Source organism: Micropterus dolomieu, linkage group LG05 (assembly GCF_021292245.1).
Source record: "Micropterus dolomieu isolate WLL.071019.BEF.003 ecotype Adirondacks linkage group LG05, ASM2129224v1, whole genome shotgun sequence".
NCBI lineage: Eukaryota > Metazoa > Chordata > Actinopteri > Centrarchiformes > Centrarchidae > Micropterus > Micropterus dolomieu.
Window position 1 is genome coordinate 30,626,306 of NC_060154.1, and position 26,325 is coordinate 30,652,630.

At 40.5% G+C, this 26,325-nt stretch overlaps 1 protein-coding gene across 1 annotated transcript in view; it reads right to left on the minus strand.

Annotated features, from left to right (window-relative positions):
• The window catches only part of nlgn1 (neuroligin 1), a 342,294-nt gene extending 317,877 nt beyond the window's left edge, over positions 1–24,417 (minus strand). Inside the window, exons 1-2 of the mRNA XM_046048614.1 lie at positions 23,880–24,417; positions 23,013–23,072 (exon numbers count right to left, since the gene is read on the minus strand). Of these exons, the coding sequence (XP_045904570.1) occupies positions 23,013–23,072; positions 23,880–24,417 (598 nt within the window). The remainder of the gene's footprint in view (positions 1–23,012; positions 23,073–23,879) is intronic.
• Between the last annotated feature and the right edge of the window lie 1,908 nt (positions 24,418–26,325).

Below are 26,325 nucleotides of genomic sequence, written 5' to 3' on the forward strand. Positions count from 1 at the left end.
CACTTCGAAGTGGAACTGTGATTATATTACTCACTTTGAGTGTTCTAGTTTTACTAATACAAAGCTGCACTACGTGGAATTAATAAGAGCTATTTTATTTATAAAGACATCTTTTATTTATTGTTTACTAAGTTGTTTTGTTACAAAACTAATGAAAACCAATGCATTACAAAGTGGAACTTACGGCTTAAATGTAGGCCTAAATTTCTTAATGCATTGCAGAGCTTTTCCGTAGTCAAGCATAATGGATGATTTTATTAACTTGAATGTACTTGAAGTTTGCAACTGTATTATCTAGAAATGATATTGGATCACTTGAATTTTTCCTGCTAAGCTCTGATCAGTGAATTGTCTCTCTAACAAGGGGAAAACATCTGAGATGGTTTTGAACCAGACGATGGTGCATGTTCCACACACTTGGAGAATCTATGCCAAGGATCACCGAAGCTGCTCTGGAGGCTCACAGGACACTAAACGTTGGTTTCTACTTTAATCTGTCAACCACATATATACACATGTATATATTAAATATGGCATGGAGAGTTTCTAGTTGTGGATATGCTCCACCTTCTCCTGCTTTTGGGCCTAGTTTCTCAGCTGCAGACAAGAAAGCAGCTGTGTTGACTATGTTGATACACAAAACAGAAGACAATGTGAGGAGTAAATAATAATAAAAATAATAATAATAAAAATAATAAAATGATTTATATTAATTAAATGACATCACATCAGAGGTTTGGAAGACTTTAAAGTTTTGGTGGTAAATGGTGTAAGATGCAAGGAGGTTTGATGCTTCTTCGCTCTTCGGTCCTGCTCCATCTCTTTCTCCCACTCCATCTGCTCCCTGCATTACCCCATATAGAATTACTGATGTGGTACGTTAACTGGTGGACGCACCAAATCTGAGAGCACATTGGGGGAAACTGGAGGCGGCACATGGGAGAGGCGACGAGAACACACGCGCAAACATAAAAGACACACGAATAAGAAATCAGTCTGCCTCCCCTATAGAGCGCAGCGAGGGGTTTCATTACACAGTGTAAACTGCTGTCTGTCTGCTTTGATTCTTCCCATCTGAGTGAACTCTGGAGTATATAAAAAGTCGTACCAAGAAAAACAAAACAAAAATGCTTGCTAAGTTCATTTTTTACATAAGCAGTGAGTGTGCTGGGAGGAATTTTTAAGGATATGCGTGTGTGCTTCTGTGCACTGCTCGTTTAAATACAAGTATGCACCTCTTCAGGGAGACTGGTGTCACAAGGTGTCAGCTGTCTAATCAGAAAGGTGCAGATATAGATATATTGTAAGGCTGCATGTACTACTGTAAATTTATGAATGCTTGCCAAGGCTTTTAACCTGAAATTTGCATGTCTCTCAGCCTCTTGGGACTGAGCTGAGAGCAACACCCGCACACCTTCTTTAGCTGAACACAGGGAGCCAAACACACAATTGGATATCAAGGTTGATTGCAGGCGGTATATGTTTGAGATCATTCATTAAGCTTATTTTTTTTATTTCCGCTATGATTTTTGAAGTCCTCTGTTTCCTCAAACATGTTGTCATTGTTTTCTCCCCATACTCGCTCTACTCTTCACCTCAGTCTCTCGCTTTAACAAACCCCATTCAGCCTCTTTTTTAAATTTTATTCTGCCTAGATGACAGCCCCTGAGTTGCCAGCTGCTGCGCCTGTCCATCTTCAGCTTTCTCCTTGTGACATCCGCATATCGCTGCCGTTAGATGACTGCAGTGAATCGATGGAGAGGCTTTTAATCCAGCTGTGGAAACAAGTGCGGTAGGAATAATTCCTATTAAAATATTGACTAATGCAGACTACCTTTCCAATGTCCAACTAGAGCTCATTCATTTATTTGCCACCGCCTCACTGCTCATCTCTTGTTCAGAAGCTTACGTTCAGTCTCCACCCCCGCCTCTTCCTCTCTCTCTCAGCGGAGTTAACGTGTTTACCGATAGTCTCTTAATACACCATCTCCTCCACCTACGTCAATCCTCCCCCTGGACACATGCAGACTACTACACATAATCCATCACCTTGGCTTTTACCTGTCAACCGACGCACACACTCCTAGGCGTTACATCTGCGTGGGCATTTTCAACACACACACACACACACACACACACACACACACAATGTAGCTTACTGGTTGAATGGGCCTTGAATAAAAAAAAAAAAAACAGAGTCAAAGACGCTTTGTGAAAGAAGTGATGAGATATTGACAGCTGCTGGGTATCTGAAGCTGCTGATGTTTGCTGACACACACATACACCCACACACACACACACACACACAAACAAACACGTGTCTGATACAGCATTCCAAGCAACATGGTTGTGTGTGAGGGTGGATGTTATTGGCAATGAGTGAATATTGAGTACCTCATCCTTGAGAGTAGACCGGTCCATGAAGGCTTCTCTTGGAGTGAGCATTTCAATGTGTGTGTGTGTGTGTGTGTGGGGGTGGGGGTGGGGCATCGTTATGTGCATGTACAATGAGACATTTGAGTGGCAGTGGGTTTAATGGTCCAATTAGAGCCGCTGACTCAATGCACTGGTGAGGCTAATTACTGGATTTACAATAATGAGCATATGTACACAAATTCAAGCCCACACACACTCACACACACACACACACAAAGCTGACTGATTCTGCTGCTGCTGGGGAGAACGGGCAACGACGGATTTATGGTTTAGTTTGTGATGACTTCACCCCCCCCCCACCCCCACCCCCACACACATGAAAATTAACAAACATATCCGCCCCTGTGATCCGCTACCTCTTCCCTCTCCTCCTTCAACCTTCTCCTCCTCCTCCGCCTCCCTGTCCTCCTCCCCCCGTTTGGTGTGAAATTAAACATTAAAGCCCAGCAGCACATGAGTCAAGGTGCTTAATGATGTCGACTTTCTAATAAATTTCTCTGGAGAAATAGAAAAAGACAGGTTGGGAGAGGGAGGACAAGAGAGAGGAAGCAAAGTGTCTTCTAATATACAGAGGCTGGGCGAAATGACTGAAAGCTTGAACAACAGAGGACCCACAGTGAGTCAGCTTGGAGGAGCTAGTGGTGGTCATCTCGGGTCGATGGTTCACGAGAGACTTATGTTCTGAGCTTGGAATTTCAGGCAGCACATATGTTCTGACCGCATACAAATGCTGCATCTGCAACCCTGACCTCAGGCATAAACTTAACCCTCTATAACCCATGGATGTTTAAAGACTACGCCATCCATTTAGATGTAGGACTTTAAAATTGATGCAGCAGAGGTTTAGATATCCTCACTTTGGGTCAAGCTCCAAAAACCCTGGATCCTACACTATAAAGCAACTTGATGGTGCCATTTAAATTACCTTCCATAGTATTAAGCCAATTTCTTTCAATCTCAACACACCAATTTGTAATGCAGATGTTCTCTTAACAAGATGAAGGGTCTGCACCATGCTATCGTCTCTGTGTGGCAGTGCCTAAGCACAGCAGAGCTTTGAGATAAATGCTAACATCAGCATGCTAGCTGATGCAGGTATTCGGTCCCAAATCAAAGTACAGGATAGATTAAAACTGTGACCTGATGGTGGCGCAAGATGGAGAGTCATACATATTAATTACAATTCATTCTGAAACATTTCTCGTATCTGTACAGCCCACCCAATTGTTGACAAGAACTTTTACTCAAACCCTCAATCTTGAATTTCATGGTAGCACTAGAGGGAAATTCAATTAAATTTGATTTATACTTTGCCAATTCATAATAGATGTTATCTCATTGCACTTTTCATATAGAGCAGGTTTTCTTGACACCCAACAGTTCCCTCCACCATCAAACACTTGGTGACAGTGGCAAGGAAAGACAGGGAGACATTTTAACAGGAAGAAACCTCGAGCAGAATCTAGATTCAGGGACCGACATGGCAAAACACTTGTCATGACATCATGTTTGTTTTCTCAGACTTGACAAAGCTCCTCCAGAGCAACAGAAGACGTTATACAAGTATTTTCACAGACTGAGTAGTATTCATTATGAATTTACTTTACCATATACAATTGATGTAGTGCCCCTAAAAATGACACAGCCTGGACATCAGAGCAGGTCAATTTAAAGACGTCCCTCAATCAGAAACTGCAGCTGGCCATAAGAAACTGTACTATATCATTGATTAATATAATTGATCATTTAATTACATTCATTCTATTGGTTTCTGCATGCTTACATAGTGCAAGCTGAGTCTTATCACGCTCCATTAAGCCTAAAATTACAAAGCAGAACATTAACTGTGTCCAGGATTTTCCAATATAGCTATAAGCATGTTCACATGAAAGATGCTGAGTCTGCAACAATCCCATGCGGCATCTACAAAGCAGTATATTTGTTAATAAATGAGATGAAACAGTTGGGCACCCACAGGAAAATCAACTGGCTTTGCTAAAAAAGTACATGTTAAGTAGAGTACAAGCATTAGAATACAAACACATAATTCTAAAACAAATTGAACAGACGTAGACACAGGTCACCCATTACTACTTCACTCTGCTGTGAATTACCCTATAAGCCAGTGCTGCTGTCGGGTGTTCACATTTATCCAACATGTCATTGCTGCAGCTGTAAGTGGGTGACCAAATGAGCAGCGACAAAAATAAGCAGCCACTAGGCAGCTTGCTGTGGCGGTATTTGCTGACGTTCATTTTTGTTGGGCCAGCCTCTAGCAGGCTGGTGGATCAGGCAGTTACTGTTAATACCACTACCAATTTTTTTAATTACATTTTTTTTTACTGCCGATCCTAAAGGGTCAATGGGCATTGTTTTTATTCACTGCACAGTATACAATCATCATCTTAGTAAGTCTATTTTCTATTTACAAAGTCGTCTCATGTTGTGCAGTGATGCAATATGAGTGAAATAGGCAAAACTGAACCAATAACTGTTGGGAATTCTATCACTAAACTTCAGCATTATTAAGAGTCAATGGACACAAGCTTTTATTCATTCCATACTATATAAAACAGCTGCTACATTCACTGTTTTAATGCATTTCTTTATAGAAAAGTATCTAGCTTCAAACTGATTATATTGGTAAACGGTAATCACATTTTGGATTATTATGTACAGGATTAGAACACTTTCAGATAGCTTGATTTTAGCCTACTGAACTGACCTCCATCCACACTACAACGACCTGTCTGCGCTCTGTCTTCACGTGTTGGTTGATTTGAATTTTTTCACTTTGAGGCAGTTTTGACGTTCTCCTGCAAAACAGTCAAACAAACCACAAATCTCACGTGTGTACTGTTGCAGCAGTGATTGCCATTTTGCTTGTAAAGCTGATACATGGAGCTGATTGCAATTAACATAATTTGTTAATAGACTGACTTGCTGCCCTTGTAATTATGAACAAGTTACTTCAATGATGAATCATTATTTATGTTCTTGTTTTGGAGCAGTGAAAACATTTCATTTTGTCATCCTGATTTGACAGCGTATTGTCATGGGAATTTTGCTGTTCCAAGCTTGGTTGTGTTGTGGTGTTTTTTATGTTGACTTTAGATAAGATATATATCTATTTATAGATAATGGTACTACATTTGGTCTATTAAATAAATAAATTATCCATTATAGTCTAGCTAAAACCAAAGTTGTTTTCAGTAATTGAAAAGTTGACATCCTAACTCTCCAGACAAATTTGTAACATGGGAGAGATACCAAATCCAATCCGTAAGAGACACAGAAAGATGTGATTATTGCAGTTTCTGGAGCGCTGCAGAGCACCTTTGGAGTGAATATGACTGCAGGGCGTAAAGTGATTTATCTAGTAGTACAACAGCAAATTACATCTCATTACTTCTCATTGTGGCAATAAGCTGTTCTGTCATTCTTCTGTATTTGTTAGTGCAGCACATAAATATTACAGATGAGACACTAGGTAGCAATGTGGGAGAGAGCTAATGACTTTTTTTCCGCTCATGTATGAGCGTGGAGGTAGAAGACTGAAGGTGGACATGGAAGCGATTCATAGATTCCAAAATAAAGCATTACATATATCTTAAAATGAAAAATCAAGATAGAGATTTTTATTTTTTTTTAAATAAATAATAATTTTTAATTGTTTATTTCATTCATTTAAAACAATGCAACGACAGCATTTAACATGAATGAAAAGGATCAGAAAGAAGTAAAAACTTATAATGTCTGCCCGATATCAACACAAAATTATTTACAGTTCCAATTCTGAGTTCAAGTTCCGACCCTCCTCCGGAAACACCTTTTTCTTATAAACACTCTCTCTCTTCCTGCATCTCAGAGAGCTGACTATGAGCGATCACTCTTTAGTTCACCAATCAGACTTCGCCACAATCTCCATCAGCCAATCATGTAGTCGCTGTCAAAGATTTTCCTCTCTGCTGCTGTCAGCTGTCATTTTAGTACAAAATCACCGCGGATGTCAGTGTTCGCATTACCTTTCTCAGTTTCTCGTTGTCGCAAGCTGATGTAAGAGTCTTCAGCCAAAGAGGTGATGCGTTCTGCTCCACTCGTTCTCTGCTCGCAGCTGAATCTGCTACTCCAGGACACTCCGCTGCAGACAGCACTCTGATCGCCACCTGCAGTCTCTGGCTAATTCCATCAAAGCTATCCACGAACACCTTCAGTCCCCGGGAATTGTTACATCAGCGTCCCTCCTCACGGCAAGGCCTCGTGTCGTATCCTGCCACTGTATTCAACAGCACTTCACATTCACCACTCTTTGGCCTCAGCTCTCACAGTCACTGAAATACTGGTGATGCTCGAACATTCTTTCATGTGTCCAGCATCACCTGTCCAATGAAGAATCACTTACTGTAAATTCTAATAGTGGGCCAGCCTTTCTCCCCTCACTTACTAGGGATGAGGACAATTACCCTAATTTTTTTAATAGCACCCGGATTCTGTTTTCCTAAAACTGCAAGCATTGGTGACGAGGTACATTTGCCCAGGTTCTGTACTTGACTTACACATTGCTTTAGCATTCGTGTTTCTGCTCACCACATTTCAGATATTGCATTTTTTACTCCACTCTGTTTATCTGAAAGCAGTCTAGTTCCATGGAGATTCAGATTAGACGCAGCTCCACCTTAACCTGCTGCAAAATGGAAGGGATAAGCACAATATGCAACATTCCGATCAATCATTTATTATGTGAATGGGCCATATTGCACGAGTGCTTTCGCTTTGGTACTAGGTGTATTTTGATGCTGGTACTTTGGCTTGGGTGAAGTTTTGATAGTGGGACTTGTACTCGTAACAGAGGATTCTAGGCTGTAGTGTGGTAGCAAGGGTGTAGAATTTGGTAAGGACAGCATGGAGTACGAAGTCCAATGTGTTATGTGTTGTATAAGTTTTGAAAGATAATATCCTGAAAGTTTATGTCCTCCCCCACTCAAATGCCAACTAGCAACAAATCTAAAGAGTTATTCACAGCGTCTCTCGCACCGTGCACATGCAGGCAGGAGTGGGTTACTATGGTTCTGGGACCCAGTGTGTCTCTTGGCACGACAAGAGAAGAGGGGGGTAGCAAATACCCTCTGTTTTACATCTTCTCGTTTTTGCCTCGATATGTTCTCATTCAGTACCACTCATGCTGGTATACAAATTCTACACTTCTTGTATCAGCTTCAATTTAAGTAAAATAGGTCATAGAATTTAGTATCCAGACCTGTTAAGTGTTAGCATTTATAGCATTTATTATATTGTCAAATTTATTGATTAAGCAATACACTTTTTTGCCAGATGGGCAAGTACATTTATGACTCACTCAGACTTTTCCGGTAGGTGCTTTTGGGCTGGCCGTCATTTCAGACCCAGTCTCAAATTTTATCACCGACTTTATTTGAGAAATGGGTGGTCAAGACACATGCCTTGAGCCCTTAGCTATGGAAGGGTTCCTCCCAGCTATCGGTACACAAAAAGTCTCTCTGGTGGAAACATCCAATTAGTCATCAACCAATTGCTCTGTTCATTGTTATGTCTGCCAAATACTATATATTCAATGCTATCGGCTAACTGCTATAAGTGGTATCATATTCTCCGTGCACTGGTAATGGTATTTATTGTAATCTGCAATAGCTTCATATTCATTGGATTCTGTTAAATACTACATGTTTATTGCTTTCTGCCAATTCCTATTTTTTTCAGTCTGTTGTATGATATCCATTTGTCATTCTGATCCGATGTATTCTGCCAACTGCTACTTCATCAATGCATTTTGTTAACTGGTATGTTGTCTAAAACAGAGAAAAGCAGTGGGTCAACTGACTTCAGCTGTACAGTCGAGAATTGTCTTTCATTTCATTTTCGTCAAAGACTTTTTCCCATTTCTTATATTCACTGTTCACATGTCAATAAATTATTATTGTTCACGCAGTCTCTCCTGATTGACATTTTGACAGCATTACTGTTCATCCATGTGCATCCATTGTGAAGGTGTATTCTATATGAGAAAATTTATCATGAGACACAGCACAAACAGAGCTTCACTCATGCTTAAACATACTCTATAGATTCACTTATCAAGCATACCCTTTTTGTGCACAATACCCCAAAAATATTGCTACTGTAACTGATTAAATATATAATAATGCTCTTTTCTGAAAGGTAAGTCATTTTACTATCAAACAGTCAAAATTGCTGATACTTAACCGAATTTACAAAGGCAGGTTGTAAAACTGTTTTGTCACATTGAACTACCATTAATTTTCAAGGCTCACAAGAGACAGTGTAAAAAGACTGGTCCAAAAAAGATGCAGAGGCCAATATATCCAAACTTTTACTCCAAAAACACTAGAAAATACCTGCCATTTTCATGTATTCAGCATATTTAAAGTGGAATTTTGGGAGAGAAACAAAGGTCACTACAGACAATTTTACGTATCAATATCATTTAGGAATAAGTATTTCATGACAACTAGCATGTGGGCCAATCATAATGTTTTTCTTGTTTCCTGCTGTCTCAAGGTCATGCTGTACTCAACAGTATGTTTTTATGTCTTAGACAGCCAAAGAGGTTATAATGCCTTTTTTTAATAATCAAACAGCACAGCAGTGAAACACTTAAAAATGTTTTAACTTTACGCCCCAGCAATGTAAGCCTCAAAAATCATTCTGTATTTTTTGTGCTATAACCATCCCACTGCTTCTACCACACCACTCCCTGTCTCATTACCAAGCCAAGGTGACACCTTGGCTTCTGTGTTGAGCATCCAACATACACACCATCTGGCCCAGCATCACCTTGTCCATTTATTTTTCCATGCACACACACACTCACACACACACACACACACACACACACACACTACTCTACAATGTGAACGTGCACAGAAAAAACAAATTGACACTTCTACATATGTATGAACACATACATACACTTCTGTCAGTCCAGCAGATGTCTGCCTCTAAGTGGAGTGCATTAGCCCTGGACAAACAGGGATATGATAAAGCCAGAAATATGCACACATTACTATGGTTATATTTTTGCTAACCTGTATAAATGCTAGCTTTGCAATGTATGATTTATTGCTTATTTTTTTGGATATTGCTGTCACCACTCTGTAAAATTCAGATTCAAAAAGTTCAGATGATTTCACTGTGCCAACAAGCCTTGTAAAGAACTGGGTAGCAGTGGTAGGCTGTATGTATCTATCGGTACATTGGACCTGGGCATGAGGCCAGCATTACAGCGTGCAGTCTGCTTATTCCTCCATCCCCAATTTAACTTCACAGGATAATTAAAGGAACTTGGCAGCCCCCTAACAGCAAATTTCATATACCCCTAGACTACAGCTTGTTGGAGGGGGCTATAGGAGCTCATGTAGCACAAAATATCACACCATGTTTTTCCATAAATAAACTAATTAACAGAAAAACTATTGGGAGTTAGAAAAAGTCAAGCATCTTAACCAGGTTTCTCAATATCTCAGTATAAGTTTACCTGCTATTCTAATGCAATCACAACTGACACATATCCTGACCAAAACAAGCTTACAGAGTACATAGGTACACAAAAGATTTCTAAGATAAATGTGGCCAGTAGATATCTTTCTTCCTGATTACATCACTGCACATGTTGGTCGCAGCATGCTCAAGCCTTTAAGATGTTCTTGGAGTTAATCTTGAGGAAATATGCAGACTGTCTAACCAAGAACTGATATCGGAAGCTTTTTCAGCTGTGTGTATTCAGCGTGCACTTCAGTGCTTCTGAGATGATGCCAAACTTGCTTATACATGAATTCGACAAACCCCAAACGCTAAATCATTAGAATGCACAGTAGACAGCTAAATAATTAACAGCTGCAGAGGAGAATGCTCAACAAAATATTCTTTTTCTTTCCAAAATTGCTTGATTAATAGAAGGACTCCTTTCAAGTATGAATCACTGAGAGGGATTGCTTGTATAGACTTATTCTGTTGAGTCACTTGGCGCTAAGTGGTCACTCCTGTCAAGTGTACACCTGTACAGTTACCTTGTTGTTTCAGAATATCTTGCCGTCGTTTTCCATTGTACTTTGTTTTTCTACTCATTCATCCTGCGTCCTCTCACGTGGACCATGTTGCGCCCCAATGTTGCGCCCCCTTGTTGCGCCCCCATGTTGCACCCCCTTGTTGCACTGCCATGTTGCGCCCCCTTGTTGCGCCCCCATGTTGCGCCCCCTTGTTGCGCCCCCATGTTGCGCCCCCTTGTTGCGCCCCCATGTTGCGCCCCCATGTTGCGCCCCCTTGTTGCGCCCCCTTGTTGCACCGCCATGTTGCGCCTCCTTGTTGCACCCCCTTGTAACCTGAATGGACAAACGCCGCTATAGAGCACATTTCTTCACTACGTATTTTATAGTAACAAGTGTTTTTAATAGCCTCTATAAACTTTTTTTTTTAAAAAGTTACATGGGGAAAAAATGTCAAAGTGATTTGTAATAAAAAATACTATAATAAAATGTAAAAATGACTCCAATATAACTGTTACTATGAAAATAAGAATGGCAAAACAATGACTTCTATGTTCTAGTGTTTTATTACATTTTTTTTCCTTATTTTCTTTAATTTATACATTTTTTAGATCATTAAGATCATTTCATTTCTCAGGCTTTGTCACAGAAGAAATAACACAAGCTTCTTTTTACAAATGAAATGCTGAATCCATAAGCAATAAAATGTACACTTCCTCAATACACTCATAGCTCATTTCAGCCATAAATCCACAGCCCACAGAACCATATATGATTTAGCAGGTCACATTCAAACATTATTCCATCACTAACGTTAATACACCTCAGTGAAGGTTGTTTTTTTCCCCCATTCAGTCCCATTTCAGTCGTTCTCAGTCAGGTCATCTGATGATGATGTTTTCAAAGCAATCTTCTCAACGGAATTTTGGTAATGTAAGGAAAATTCAACGTGCCATTAACCTGTTATAACCACAAAATCAAATGTTACATAGTCTTGCAGCCATTTTGGAGATATTTAGGTAAAAACTCTACTGTTTTAATAAGCAGTAAAATCTACATTTATTTGTATCATATTCATTGGCACCCTTTACTCCATCTTTATCTCTTTTTCAATTCAAGGTGCACCTTTTTTGCCATGATGCTAACTCAGACTGCAACAAACAGATACCATTCACATTACAATTATGATGATCAAAACAAGAATGTGCTACGGGAGAAACAATGTTATAATTCATTCAACGATTCTCATTTCCTTTCTCCTGCTGTTTGTGCGCGGAGGCTAACATTATGGCCTACAGTTAGTTTGAGGCTGCCTCTCCATCATCATCGAAGTAAATAGCTTCATGCATTACATAGTTGTACGGTCGTTTTGGAAAGGGTCCCCATAAATAATGACCAGGAATGAAATGGAAACTATGGGAAAAGCTGTCACTTTTCACCACGCCGTGTCTATCTGCGTTGCTCACAATGTGTTGAGTCTGAAATATGCATGAGGCAAAATGTGTCCCCGCTATGGCTGCAGCGACAGAGCGCAAAAGAAAAGGAGGTGAGACCAAAAGATTGATTTTTTTGTGGGATGAATCTTAAAAACGACGCAACGTTATGACATTTGTGCAGTTCTTGTTGCTGTAAAGTGTGGGACTACAATGGCTGGTGTTGGCGGTGTGCCGAAGGTTCAAATGTCCTTCATTGAATATTCAGAAAAGAAAAAAAATAAGCCGCTTATTTATTTATTGTAATGCAAGTGTTATGAATATGTATGAGTAGCTATCAAAGCTGTCACCTTGAGCAGGAATTGCACGCATGTTTATGTGTGTCTGTGTGTGTGTGTGTGCAGGTTTGAGTTTAGGTGGGTGGATGCCGATGTGTGTGTAACTATTTGGAAAAACAAAGGGCTTGAAAACAGTACAACCAGCCAAGGTCATACTCCTTTTTATTTTGACATTTCCCTGACCAGGCAACAAACAGGCTATTCAAAAAGCACTACATCGGTTTAATGAGTGTTTTTATCGTGACTGGTTTCCTTCAGGAATTCACTACATTCCTATAACTCTGAGGCGAGGCTCCAGACAGAGGCAATATTGTTGCATTTTGTGACCATTTTTGGAAACAGTGCTACTAAATTTCATAAATAACATTTGTTGTTGTTGTTGTTGTTGTTGTTTTGCTTTTTAACTAGTCTCATAGTCAAGTTTAGTTACCACTATGGACTAATGAAAGACGGAAAGCAATGGATTAACATTGACTATAGATATAGTATTTAAAATGAACTGATTTACTGGAATAATTACCAGACAACAGAGCCAAAGCTCAGTGTTATATTTAATTATTTTATACATTTTATATTTTATACAATTTCTTTTTTACGTTAATGTTAATATTCGGATTCCATAGAAAATATTCTATTTAATAAATATTGGTTGTTTATATCGCATTGTGTTCAGTAGATGTCTACCTATTCTTAGTCAAACAGATAGAGCAAACTGGGGTGAAGACTGTAGTGATGAAAGGGTTACTACATCATACTCTTCTAAAAAGGGTTTTTTAAAAAGGTTAGAAGAATTTTTTATTACCTAAGCAAAAAGACAAATGTCGAATACAGGTATATGGTGGCAGTGAACTCGGGTCTCTTGCATGAACGACCTCAACAACCTAACTTAGCCTTGCTAAAATAAGGGCACGCTACTTTTGGCATTGGACCTAGATTGTGATGTGTGGAATCCTTTGTGGAGTGGAGGTAGAGTGGATTTTTTCGGAGTGTGCATGTGTACATAGGCTACTATGTAAATGACCTATCTAACGTAGACTACTGAGTTCTTCATATCCAATGAGAACTGGTAGTTACAGGTTTGATGAAGGTGTCCAGAGAGACGAGTCAAACTTGAGATGTTGTTGACTTTGTACAAATTAGCAGAGACAACATTAAGAAGCGACCAACTGTAGATATGAATGAATCCCTCTTGCGGGGTAACATCTTGCTGTGTGCTGAAGGGCCTGACAGATGTCTGTTACAAATTAACGATAGAGGGGAAACTGATGAGAATCAAGTTTTGAGAATCATGATTTGATGTTGGTTCTGTATGGAGCCAGGACAGTGATTAAAATTTTGGCATTTAAAATAAAATTTGGCATTTGGAACAAGACCTGAGAAATGAAAAACTGGCAGTGAAAAAAGTTATGCTGAAAAACAAAACAGGAATTTAAAATTTGTTTTATATTGTTTTTCAATGACAATGGTCTAAATTTTTATTCTTGGCAGTTTGTCTGTTTAAAGTGACTTTTTATTTTTTACAGAGAAAGTTTCTATGCAGTGACAGTGTTTGCAGTTTCAATTCTCTGTCATCGTTTTGACATGGAAAGCAGGGGTTTGAGTGGAGGGGGCAAGGACAGCGTGATTTCCATATAAGCCTTACATAACCCCACACCTTGTTTTTCAATACATCTTCCAGTCCTTATACAACTTTTTGTGATAGTAGTGAACATTTTCTTTTTAGATTCAGGTTTGTTTTTTTATGCCTAAATTAAAACAGTAAATCTAAAATGTTGGCACATTAATCATTTCTCTTGCAAAATATCTGATTCTGCTCTCTGTTCTTAGGACTGCAGAGAGAGTCTCATGATTCAAAATCTGTTAGCCAGATCATATTTGATTCTACTTTCCATTTCCGTTTTCTTTTTTTCCCATCAAGTACTTTACTTTACAGAGGGCAAAATAAATAACTCATACATTTGTCCTCATCTCACCTAGACCACGTCACCTGTCAAGGCACAGCAGTCGGGAAGTGCCAATCGATGTGGGAAAGTATGTAAAATGTAAAATTCCTTAAAGGAATATTGACTGAAATTGAGGCTGGAAAATATAACTACAGTGCATCTTGTCACAGAGTAGTGTAACCATGCAGAGCATGATATCTCAATGACCACTGGTTAGATCACCTTAACATTTGGTATGCATATTCATTGACGTCATGGCCACTAACTATCCCAAACGTTGTACAAAAGTGCCATGAAATTCACATAGTACCTTCATGCTCCCGAGAGGATGAAAACATTTGATTTAATGACCTTTCCTCTAGCACTTACATTCAGGACAAAGGTTACATTTTTAGGAATGGGAGAATCAGAATGTTGTGTAATTTATTTAGTACTGTCTGGTGAGAAAAAAATACGGTATGGCATCTAGTAGGACTTGTTAATGCAATACTTCTATATTACCTCGCTACATAATGAGTCCTGGTTTCCTCTCGTGTCCATGAAGGGCATTTCCTTGACCAGAGAGGCTATAAATGGTAGCGCATGCTTTAAATAATATCTGCTATTGCAAACAGGGCACATACCTACATGCACACATGTTTATGCCTAAATTACTGTGATTGTTAGGAAATATAAAATGGAGAGTAACACAACCTTTGTGAAAACACAATAGTTGTTTGGTAAATTGCATTTTAAAATCTGTGGGTTAACTCTGTTTTAACTCTCTAAATTATTACGGTTACATTAATTTGCAAGATAGTTAAACATCACACTAGAGGATTTTCAAATCACAGACCATTTTAAAAATGTGGAATACCACAAGCAAAATGACTGAATTAATCGATTGTAAGAACGCACACACCAGATGATTCAATCCAGATACCAATACCATGCACTTGCCATTTATACTAAACAATTTCAGTGAGTGGCAGGATCTCACAGAAACGTGACTTCAGACATAAACAAACACGACTGTCGTCAGCCAGTTGCACTTGTGTGTCCTATTTTGCCCAGAAAAAAAAAGAACCAATGATTTCATGGCTGAGAAGAGGGAACCAGCCTGCCTTGTACATTTTATAGCGCAAGCAAATACACATGCAAAACACATTGGTGACACTGTCCAGTCAGCTCATTGGCTGTTGTGGATTTCTGATCGAAGGCTCCCTGATTTTCAATTGTATCCGTTACCTTAAGATTATGTCTGTAAAGGCCTCACACAACAGGAACGAGCATATCTGTTGTGATTCGTCCGCGATTGTTGAATCTGCCCCAAAATCTGCCCAATTATCCTCTAGTGTGCAGCCAGCATAAGGTGCAGTTGAAAGCTTTGGAGGGAAAATAAGAAAAGGAGAAACAGAGAAAAAAAAGGAAACTTCTTTTGTCAAACGTTTCCCAGGTCAAGAATTAACTAAAGGAGAGTTAAATGCTGTGAGAGGATTTGGGCCAGATTAGGTGAATTCTCCATTTCACATTCTGTATCTCTGCATCTTTCTGCTTCTAAGTTTGGTTCAGAATCAACGCAAGGTCTGCCACCTGACCAGCAGCCAGCACATAGTCAGCCAAGTCCAAGTCAACAAAAAACCCTGTCAGACAGGATTGAACTTAAAACACTCCTGACACGTGCACACATACCCAAATCCATGGATCCATCTAGACAGACACACACAAACACACACCAGCTCAAACACACTAACATAAGAAGAAACACCAGTTCGGAAAAGTTAAGTTGTGAGTGGAGGTGACAGGGCCCCTCAAGGGAGACCCAGACACAAGAAGGGCCATGCCTATTTCTGCCTTCTCTTTCCTCCACTCTGTTTGTGTGTCTTTGTGTGTATGTGTGTGCGCTGCCTCCCACAGGATCCTCCTTCAATGACTACAAAACTGGGACAAAGCCCGGGGAATAAGAGAGAAAAAGACAGGAGCAAGAGAAAAGGACAGAGAGGGAAAGTGAGATGTGGGAGGGTGAATAGGTCAGGACGAAAAGAGACACACAGACAGACACAAGGGGAAAGACCAACAAGTGCAGAGGGAGATCAAGACGGATGGGAAAAGGGAGAAGAAAGAAATGAGAGAGACGGAGAGTCGTGAAGGAAAACTAAAAAATTCACCTGCTGTGAAGTTTCCTGCATCTTGAAGAAATTCACATCTACAATAGAGCTTCTATTCTAAACCCCTCTGGAGCGTAGACAGCGCACAGACGTTTCAGAATAATGCAACATGTTGAAATATTTCCAGAACTATTTGAGATATTAAACAGCTTGTACACGCGCTGGGAAATGATCTAGTTTCCAGTTAAATGTCCTAGTTTGGTTTTTAAAAGCCGAATCCTTAATTCAACATCAAGGAAACATAAAGAGAGTTCCACCACCACAGAGACACCTTGCTGAGTTATTTTGTGCCTTTTTTTTTTTTTGGTTTTTCTGACAGCGTTGAGGGGTGAGCAGTTTATTCCATGAAGCACAGAAGCAGTGGTAGGAGACAGCTCTCAGAGCCGGCAGCTGGCGTAGGCAGTAGGCGAATACTACACACCAAATGGTCTAATACCAGATCAGAATGGATCCAAGTGTATTCAGCATCAGCTCTGGTCACGTAGTACAACATAATCCACGTGGAGGAAAATATTGTAGGAAATCTGTAGCCCAGCCCTGACAGAAATGGTGATGTTTTTTTGTATTCACTTTACAGATGTTAAATTTGTTTAATTCTGACACCCATTCGGCTACAGAGTGTTTTATTGTGAAAATAAGACTTTTAATTATGTCTAACTAATGAGTCCGGTTCACAAACTCTGGCCTGTGTCAAGTTGTATTTAAACTTTTTTTTTTTATGTTGTAATGAGAGTGGAAACTTCTGCCCCAAGGTATTTTCTCTTACCTCATTCACTGTGCCAGGCCAAGAAATAGCTTGCTTGTTTTTTTTTTTCAGATCTTGCTTAGGCTAAACCCGGGACTGCCAGTCTTAATGGATGCAACATGTTTATAAAGCTGTGAGTTTCCATTCTGAGACGTTGCTCTAATCAGCCATCAGCACATCTGAAGGCTTGTTGTAAAAGCAGCTCACTTTTAGTAAGACAGAATTTTGTCACTAGTTGCTAAAATGTCATACATTATAAGGTACGTTTAGGACACTGAACTGATACCAAAATCTAACAAAGACTAGCCTCACAACAAGCTGCTAATCTGACTGGGGACCAATGATTTGTTGAAGGAAAAACAGTTGATATTATGACTCTGTTATTTGCTATTAAATTCAAAGTGTTATAATTTCTGAACTTTCATTCACCCTGTCGCATGTACTTCTACATCAGCTTGTGTTTGTTGCCCATAATGCCTTTTGACAACCTGCAGAGTTGAGGCATGAACATGCGTGCAGTCAGCTGTGGGTTTAGGTGGAGACAGTGATAGCAAAATCACAGAACCAGCAAGAAGTAGGAAAAAAATGGTCCCAAAATGCTAAATTTACCACAGAACAGCTATTAGAGTGTGATGAGGATAAAGCAACATTATGTAAGATTTGGTGTTTATGCAATTTGGCATCCCTGCTGGTTCAGAGTTTAATTCACTGCCGTCGTAAATAAGGGCAGCTGTACACGTGCATTTGTTATGATTACATTAGTTATGATCACAAACTAGTAAGTCAACAACTCTGCTAACACAGCCAAATATCAAGTAGGTGCGACAACACAAGACAGAGCAAGCCAGCTAATTACTTACTGGTCCAATAGAAAGAATGCCAGCTCGGTCTTTTTATTTCCCAGAGCTCTCGCCAACGTCTGACAGCTTCTTGCATGGTCACTCTCTTTTTTTCTTCTTTGGTCTCTTCTCCTCAGTCACTAGCTAACATTGTGTCCATAGAGGACCTCCACCAGCCTTTCAGCGCAGTAGACGGCCCCGCCCACTGGACACGTACTGCATACACTGAGCGTACTCTCAGCTCCACCATCCAACACAAAGCGGCCGTTCTGTCGCTGAGCTACAGCTGGAGGTTGTTGAGTCTGTTTCGCAGGAAGAGCTTTTACAGTTATGAAGGACTGCTCTGCCTCAATTCTGTGATTTATTAAGTTTCCTGATGGACCGATAGTTTTACTTGTTGCTAACACTAGACAGGAGCTAAAATGAAGTGTTCAGACCAGTGCTTGAAGCGGGCCAGTACTCACCAGTACGCAGGACCGCCACTTCTACATTTTAATCTTTGGTATATCAAATGAAGCCTGGATAGGGTGGGACATTAAAAAAAGTTGACATACTACAGTAAACTTTCAAATGTTGAATTCATTGTTCTGCATGAATCATTATGAATACTGACAAGTTAGCACTTAGTAATTACAAATTGCAGACTAACCACCATGTAGAGTATTTTTCATTAACAAGGATTTAATGAAGGAAAACAAGCCGCGAAACTGAACTGCTGTACTGTCCAAGTGGAATTAATAAAATACTAGTGGTAAGCTATACTATTATCTGAAATTATAATGAATACAACATAACATTTATAAAAATCAAACCTGAACCACAATGGTGTCTTTAAAGTCTCTGTATGTTCTGTTGTCCAAATAAAGTGTAACCTATAAATTTGTTACTATAATACTAATTTATAGGTTGTGGATAGTGCATCTACAGTGGAGAGATTTAGCCAGATCCGGGATGCCAGTGAGCAAATATGTGCTGAACAGGAAGAAGGAAGGTATCCTGACTGATCTGCAGACGGCATGGTGGAGAAAGTGACATACTGAAATAGAAACGACAGACGTGTGAACATCAAATCACCCGTTACTAACTGTGAACTGTGATATTCATAGCAAAATACATATAGCTCTGGTAGCTATACATGCAGTCTGCATCTGACTCATGCAGCAGTTTGAGATCTGCTTAGAAAAGTTTACTCCTCAAAGATCCAAGGCTGTGACCGATGAACTATTCTGACAACATGAGTTTATCACAAATCGTGTGCAAATGTTGCTATCTGTATATAGCTACTGGTCTTTTGCTCTTGTTTTTTCAAGTATTTACAAAAATATTTCAATTATCAGTGTATATTGTATATTTTTGGTCTGTATGATTTTTAAAAAACATTTTTAAAAAAATACAGAAATAATTTCAGTTACAAAGATCCACAGGATCATACATTAAAGCATTTGTAAACATGTAAATGTATATTTTGCATCACTACCAACAAGCTACAGAATGTCATTCGAAATAAATGACATTCAACAAGCTGTAGAATCCTCAGTCTTTTTATTACTGAAGCACAAACTACACCATTTTGCTGTTGAAATTTCCTTACATGAAATATGAAGATCCGCTAGAGCCATGACAAGATTTGCAGCAATAATTTTCCCTGATATGCTTGTGTCTATGATCGCAACATAAATGTCGTTTTCCTCCTTTCAAGCATGTTTTATGTCACTTTAAGACATTTTTTTCACCTGTGAGAAGACAGGTCCTACTGCATTTACTTCAATTTTACAAATGAATTGTGAATGCATGCTTCAGGGAGAGAGAAGACCAACCACAGCGCTGCTATCTCTGATCTCATTACAGAGACCACTATCTCAGCGTGTGATAACTTAATGACTGTACACCATCCCAGACACATCAAAAACACTACTTTTAACCACAGAAAACTTCTTTGAACCAGCATGGCACAGGACGGTACAATAGTCCTTATGAGGATAAAGAGATGAGTCCCACAGCAATTACACTCTGCCTCACTCACTTTCACCACTGCTCTTTTGTTTGGCTCTTTTTGTCCTGGTTTTTGTTTTTGTCCATCTCACTCTAATGTTACTCTACTCTACCTTTTCTTTTTGCTCTTCATCACTGCCCACAACTGGCTTTCTTTCTGTTGCCCCATTTCACCTTGTTTCTCTTTGTTCTCCATGAACTCTGCCATGTTTAGTTTGCAGAGGGAATTCCTCATTTATTAGAACAAAATATGTTATATACTGTAAGTGGTCCCCCGTCGGTTTTCTATGCCTACATAATTACTCAACCTTGTCAAGAATTGATCAATGGGTCGTCAATGTTTCAGAATTTCCGCTCAAGGAAATGAAATCTTAAGCTCCACATAGTCACTCATGGGGATTCTGCACCTGCAGCTCAAGGACGTCAGATTCCATTTGGACAAAGCTTTTTTTCTGACGCAACAACATCTAAAAACCATTTTTCAAAATACAGAACACAGTTGATTTGATTGAGCAGGGCTGATTTGAGTCCCTACCACACTAACTAATAATAATTAGATTTCTTCCAAACCGGCCCTGTTAACCAAATGTGTTACTGTGGCTGCACACATCTTGCCATGAAATTACCCAGTCACTCAACATGATCTGTCCACTCACACCATGCACCACTGACTACATTTCATGTTACTGTGTTACTGATAATGATAATGAATTCCTGTATGTACGCACAGAAATAGGCTCTGCCTCTACAAGGAAACAGCCAATCCAATACAAGTGTGGGCTGGCACAGATTACAAAACAAAGTACAAAACATTACTTTTTTTTTCTCCTACTGCTCTTACAATTTTAACTAGATGTCATGAAATTTGACCATGGGATTCATCTGGCCCCACTGATCAATAAGTAAAGCTTCATCAACTTGTTCTCAGCAGACAGGTGTGGTAGTTATCGGGTTCCTTGTATAAAATCTTATCATACATCTATAACGACCAATGCTATATTGCATTGTCTTTCTAAAACTGTGACAAGCTCTACTTAACCAACCAACCTAGGAGACATTCTACGGTCTCTTAAATAAAAGACTGTTACTGCAAATGTAAAGGAAAAGTGTTTTGTTTGTTTTTTAACTCTCTCTCAAATCCAACATTTCAATTTTAGCAGTTTGATTTATATGGGCTCTGGTAGCTGTTAAGGCCATAGTATATCATTCACATAATTTACATACTCCAAACCAGTCACTGTAAGCAGTTGCTTGCTCTTACTCTGTCCTTTAATGCGTCACTTGTCTGTAATAAATGGTAAATGGACTGTACTGATATAGCACCTTCATTGTCTTCCAACCACTCTAAACGCTTTACACTATATGTCACCTTCACCCATTCACACACATTCATACACTGACAGCAGCGGCTGCCATGAAAGGCACCAACTGCACATCAGAAAGGAACTAATCTTTCACAGACATTCATGGATGGCACAGCCAGCATCTTACCCAAGGACACTTCGCGTTTCATCTTTTGATACGGAATCCCATAATACAAATGAGTCACATACAGAAATTATTGTCCACATTACAAACTGTACACATAATGGCCTTCATGCATTAATCTTAAGTAAATGTATGTGCATACACTTTAATTACCTATCGACTACTCTATAGAAGAGCAAACTAACTGCATAGAGCTTTGCCTAATGAAGTGCATACTGTGAGAGTCCTCTGTATAAAGTTGAGTGGTTCCCTGACATTCCACAAGAATATGTTAGCTCAGTGCACAGCCAAGCTCAAGCCAAAGAAACAGCAAAGCAAAGCAGCTTCGACTGTACCAACGCCACAGAAGCCATCTTGCTTCTCTTTTTTTGTGTGCAAGGTTACAGCTTTCTCGGATTTTTATAAAAATCACAACCGATTCTCGGAGTCTTGGTTTTGTAATCATGATTCTCCATGTTGTGTGACTAATGTGTAAGATTCTCTAATCTCACACTTTAAATGCATTTCCCCTCTGTGTATCTGTATGTGTAAGAGGAGATAAGAGAAGAGAAGGAGAAGAAGAACAGTGAGGTTAGAGGTTACATGTATATGTGTAGTGAGAAGAGAAGGAATGCACACTATGTGACAATGCAGGCCGCTGCCAAGACAATGACATTAACACCCGGACCTTATCAAGGACACTGTCAGCATCTCTCTCTCTCTCTCACTCTCTCTCTCTCTCTTTCTGTCTTTCCCACACTCACACACACACACACACACACACACACACACACAAAAGAACATGCACACATCCAGAAGGGGGATAGGCTGAGAGACAGGGAGAGAAAGACAGAGAGGAGGAGGAAGGCATTATCTTGATGAAACAGTGCTTGATACAGTAGCCCGAGCCAACCTGACCCCGGCTCTGCTTTCTTTTAATGGAGAGTACACAGTCAAGGTCCAGCCTGAACTCATCTTGTTTAACACTGCATACAACTACATCACTGTGTGTGTGTGTGTGTGTGTGTGTGTGTTTGTGACAGTGTGCCTGATCTAATATTCTGCTACCTCCTAACACATCTACAAGCATTACTACACACCGTTTGACCCCTGACTGGCAGCCAATCAAATCTCCCCATCGTGCTGACCAGCGAGAGCACACATCAGTGAACCATCAGAGAGTGTGGTGCAACACAACCTCACCATTATCCCGCCATCACAAGGTCTACAAATGACATGGCTGATTCAGGGATTTAGTTGCAAATTTGGTATTGCAGGATATCTAGCAGCCCTTACCGAGTCTGACAAATCTGAAAAGGTCTTCGCTCATTTATACTTTCTGAACTGCATTAGGTATGTTTAGTCAGAGGAAGACTGGTTCTGGCAGCTGGGGTATCCTACTTTGGTTTTTAAAATTGGCATTAAATTCATTTCTAGGTGGCATTTAAAAGGACCTGTCTCTTAAATTTAGCATTCTACAAACCTGCAAATGCCCTGAGTCGAGACCTGAATAATTTGTAGACCTTGATCTCATGATTGCTCTCTGCTCTTTTTTTTTTTTCTATCTTTCTTTATTTTCAGGCTGTTTCTTCTTTCTGTGGCATTGTATAGTTTGCATTCAGATCATACATACCTCCTTGTCTACATATTTTCTTGCCCGGTTTCCTGGCACATTCCTTGGATATTCTTTTGACTGCAAAATGAATAAAAGACTAAAGAATAACATGGAGCCCCTGGACGCGCAACGCACAGGAGCTTGCATGCACACACACGCACAAAGCTGATTGACTGAAAAAGACTTGTGGAGTGGAGGGGAGACATAAAGACAGAGGGAAAGAATGAATCACACCAGCTCAATCAGCGCAGTATTCAGTCTATCAGTCGGCCAGCCAGTCATTCAGTCAGTCGGCCAAATCAATCAGTGATGATCTTGACAACGACTGTCTTGTTTAATGAACTGTGGCCATTGTGGCAGAGCACAATAGCCTATGATGAGCTATAGACATGAGGGACAGGAGGGGAGGGAGTCTGCAGAGGAGGGAAAATAAGGGGATCAGGAGAAAGAGGAGCAGGGGATAAGAGGAGAAGGAGTCAGAGGATCATCGAGGGGGTGGAAGAGGAGACTAGGTTAGAAAGGATGCATTACTGAAGGAAGAAGATTGAGGCATCTATGGAGTGGAGTGAAAAGAAGATAAATTGGGCTCAATGGATGCCACAAACGCACGCACACTGTTCTCTCTTTCACAAAACCATTCTCACACACTCATGTGCTATAAACAGCGTCATGCACATTAAACATGCACAAGGTCATGCTTTCCCTCTACTGACAGACAGACAGACAGACAGACAGGGACAGAGACAGAAATGCACTCTCACGTATATAAAACACACCCCGACAACGTACTCTTCTCTTTACCAGAAGGTCGTGGGTTCAATACCCTCTGCCCCTCCCGCTTCTGTCCCCACAATGATCCTACCCTGGGCCCGCAGGCTAACTCACCATCCTCAGTGGGGACATAGATGTTAAGATAGAGGCAGTCCTCGCTCTGGTCCTGGACGTATGTGGACACCACGTCAATGCTGTTGGTGAACCACACTGGCAGCATCACATCCGGCAGGCGGCCCTCCACGATGCTCTGAGGGCACACCGGGGAAAAGTGTGTGGCATTGCGGATCTCCGGCCACGACACCGGCGGCTCAGGTGGCTGAAAGCGGCGCTCGCCAGTGGGTGGAGCAGCATACGGGACGCCCAGAAACTGCACGACAGGACCCAGGATCTCATTGTTGAGCTCTTTCTTAACACCACGCAGCTTGCCGTAAACGGTGGTCACCACGGGGTCGTTCTCGTCGAGTTTCTGAGCCGACACGGCAGCCGGAGGTGCCTGCAGCAGCAGCAGTCCCAGCCATATTAGAGAGGACACCCACCAGCTGGCACTAAAGGAACCTTCAAGCCCTACGTATCCCATCATCCTGCTCCCACTCTTGGTAGTCTGATGTAGCCGACACCCAGTCTTCGTACGGTCCCTCCACTGGGACATAGTGGCTACTCCTTGTTTTCAACTTGTTTGAGTACTCTCTTGTCCTTTCAGAGTAAAAAAAAATCCTTATTTTCTATCTCTCTCTCACTTTCGCCATGCAGATGCAACCACAAACACACAATCACACAAAAATCACATTCACTCAGAGGGGGTAGCAAGTGGGTAACTCCGGAGCAGATGAGGGTCGTGATTGCTAATGATCCCTTTTAAAATCCAGGCAGTGCGAACCATCCAGTGGAAATGTAGTAGCCATCAGTTTCCTCCAGCTTGGTAAAGGGAAATCTGAGAAATATTCCTCACAAGATGGAAAATATTCCTCACAAAGGCCCTCTCAACAACCACTGCAATGAAGAAGAAAACAGTATAGATGTCATCTTTACGCTCCACTTATCGTGAGGTAAACGAACCAGTCAGTGATGAGGATTTCCATAATTCTGAGGTGAGCAGACGGCCGTGTACATCAGCGCAAGAAGAAGAAGCGGTACAGTGGCTGTAGTGATTATATTAGGAGTAGTGTGGTCCGGTCCAAAGTCTGTCTCCTGCATAGAAACAAAGCAACAGTCAGAATACACACAAAGAGGAGTAATGATATTCTCAATTCAATTTCCTTTTTTCCTTCTTGCTTCTGCAAAATATGTAAAGATCAACAATTAGCAGAAGGGCCGGCTGATTTGTGTTCATACCATCAGTCAAAGAGGAACATAACATCTATTTCTAACACATGACACTCTGCAGCTTAACAAGCAAGGTGTCCATCAGTATGCATGTAACAGATTATGGTGGAGTGTGACAGGTTTGTCCAACAGTTTAAAGCCCCCCATCCATCAGTCAATATCCGAAAAAGGAGTTATTAATCAAAGTCAAAGTGAACTTTGTTGTCATTCAGACCATACAGCAAGGAGTGCACAGCAGAGTTAAGAGCTAAGTTGCGTTTCTCCAAGCTCAATGTGCAAATATAGGCATGTACACAGGTAAATACACACATAAATAGGTAAATACACAACAAGTAGACATAACAGACTGCATAAACATAGACATATAACAAAATACGTATAGACCTGAAAAAACATTCCACAGTGGTTGGATTACTGCACAGAGTTACAGTAATGTTAACTTGACAGTAGTAATATTAATAAAGTGCTCCAATAATGAAACGTTGATTTATTGCACAAAAGTAGCAGCATTTTTGAAGTTGTGAGATTAAAGGAGATGAATATATTTGTTCAGTCCAGCAGTCTTGACAGACTGGCATGTTTGTGTAGGCCTACTGTTAAAGGGAACTGAGTGGTCTGATGGCCTGTGGGAGAAAGCTCTTAGTGAGTCTGGCAGTGTAGCACTCCATACTGCGGTAGCATTTGCCAGAGGGCAGGAGGTTAAGCAGACCATGGGCGGGGTAAGTGGAGTCTCTCACTATTTTGGTGGCTCTGCTAAGGCAGCGAGTCCAGTATAGATCCTGTTTATATTCTTTTGATTTTCTCTGCCGTCCTCACCACTCTCTGAAGGTGCCTTCTGGTCGGAGGCGGTACAGCTGCCATACCAGACTGAGAGGCTGCTAGTCAGGATGCGCCTCTATAGAAGGTTGCGAGGACAGGCGTGCTCTTCTCATCCGTCGCAGGAAGTGAAGGCGCTGCTGTGCCCTCTTGAGAAGGGAGGTGGTGTTAGTAGTCTATGGCAGGTCGCCCTTGATGTGCACCCCCAGGAACACATTTGTTCCCCAGGTCAGCATATCCCAGTCACTGGGATGACTACTACTTGTCTGGAGAGATCCAAGGGTATCAAGTAATGCAACGCAAAAGGATACAACACATGTTAAACTTAACTGTTGTTGCTGCTGGTGGAAGACAAGAAAAAATATTCCACAATGTAAAACAAATTGTTTGTGAGAGAATACAAGGAAAACTATTAATT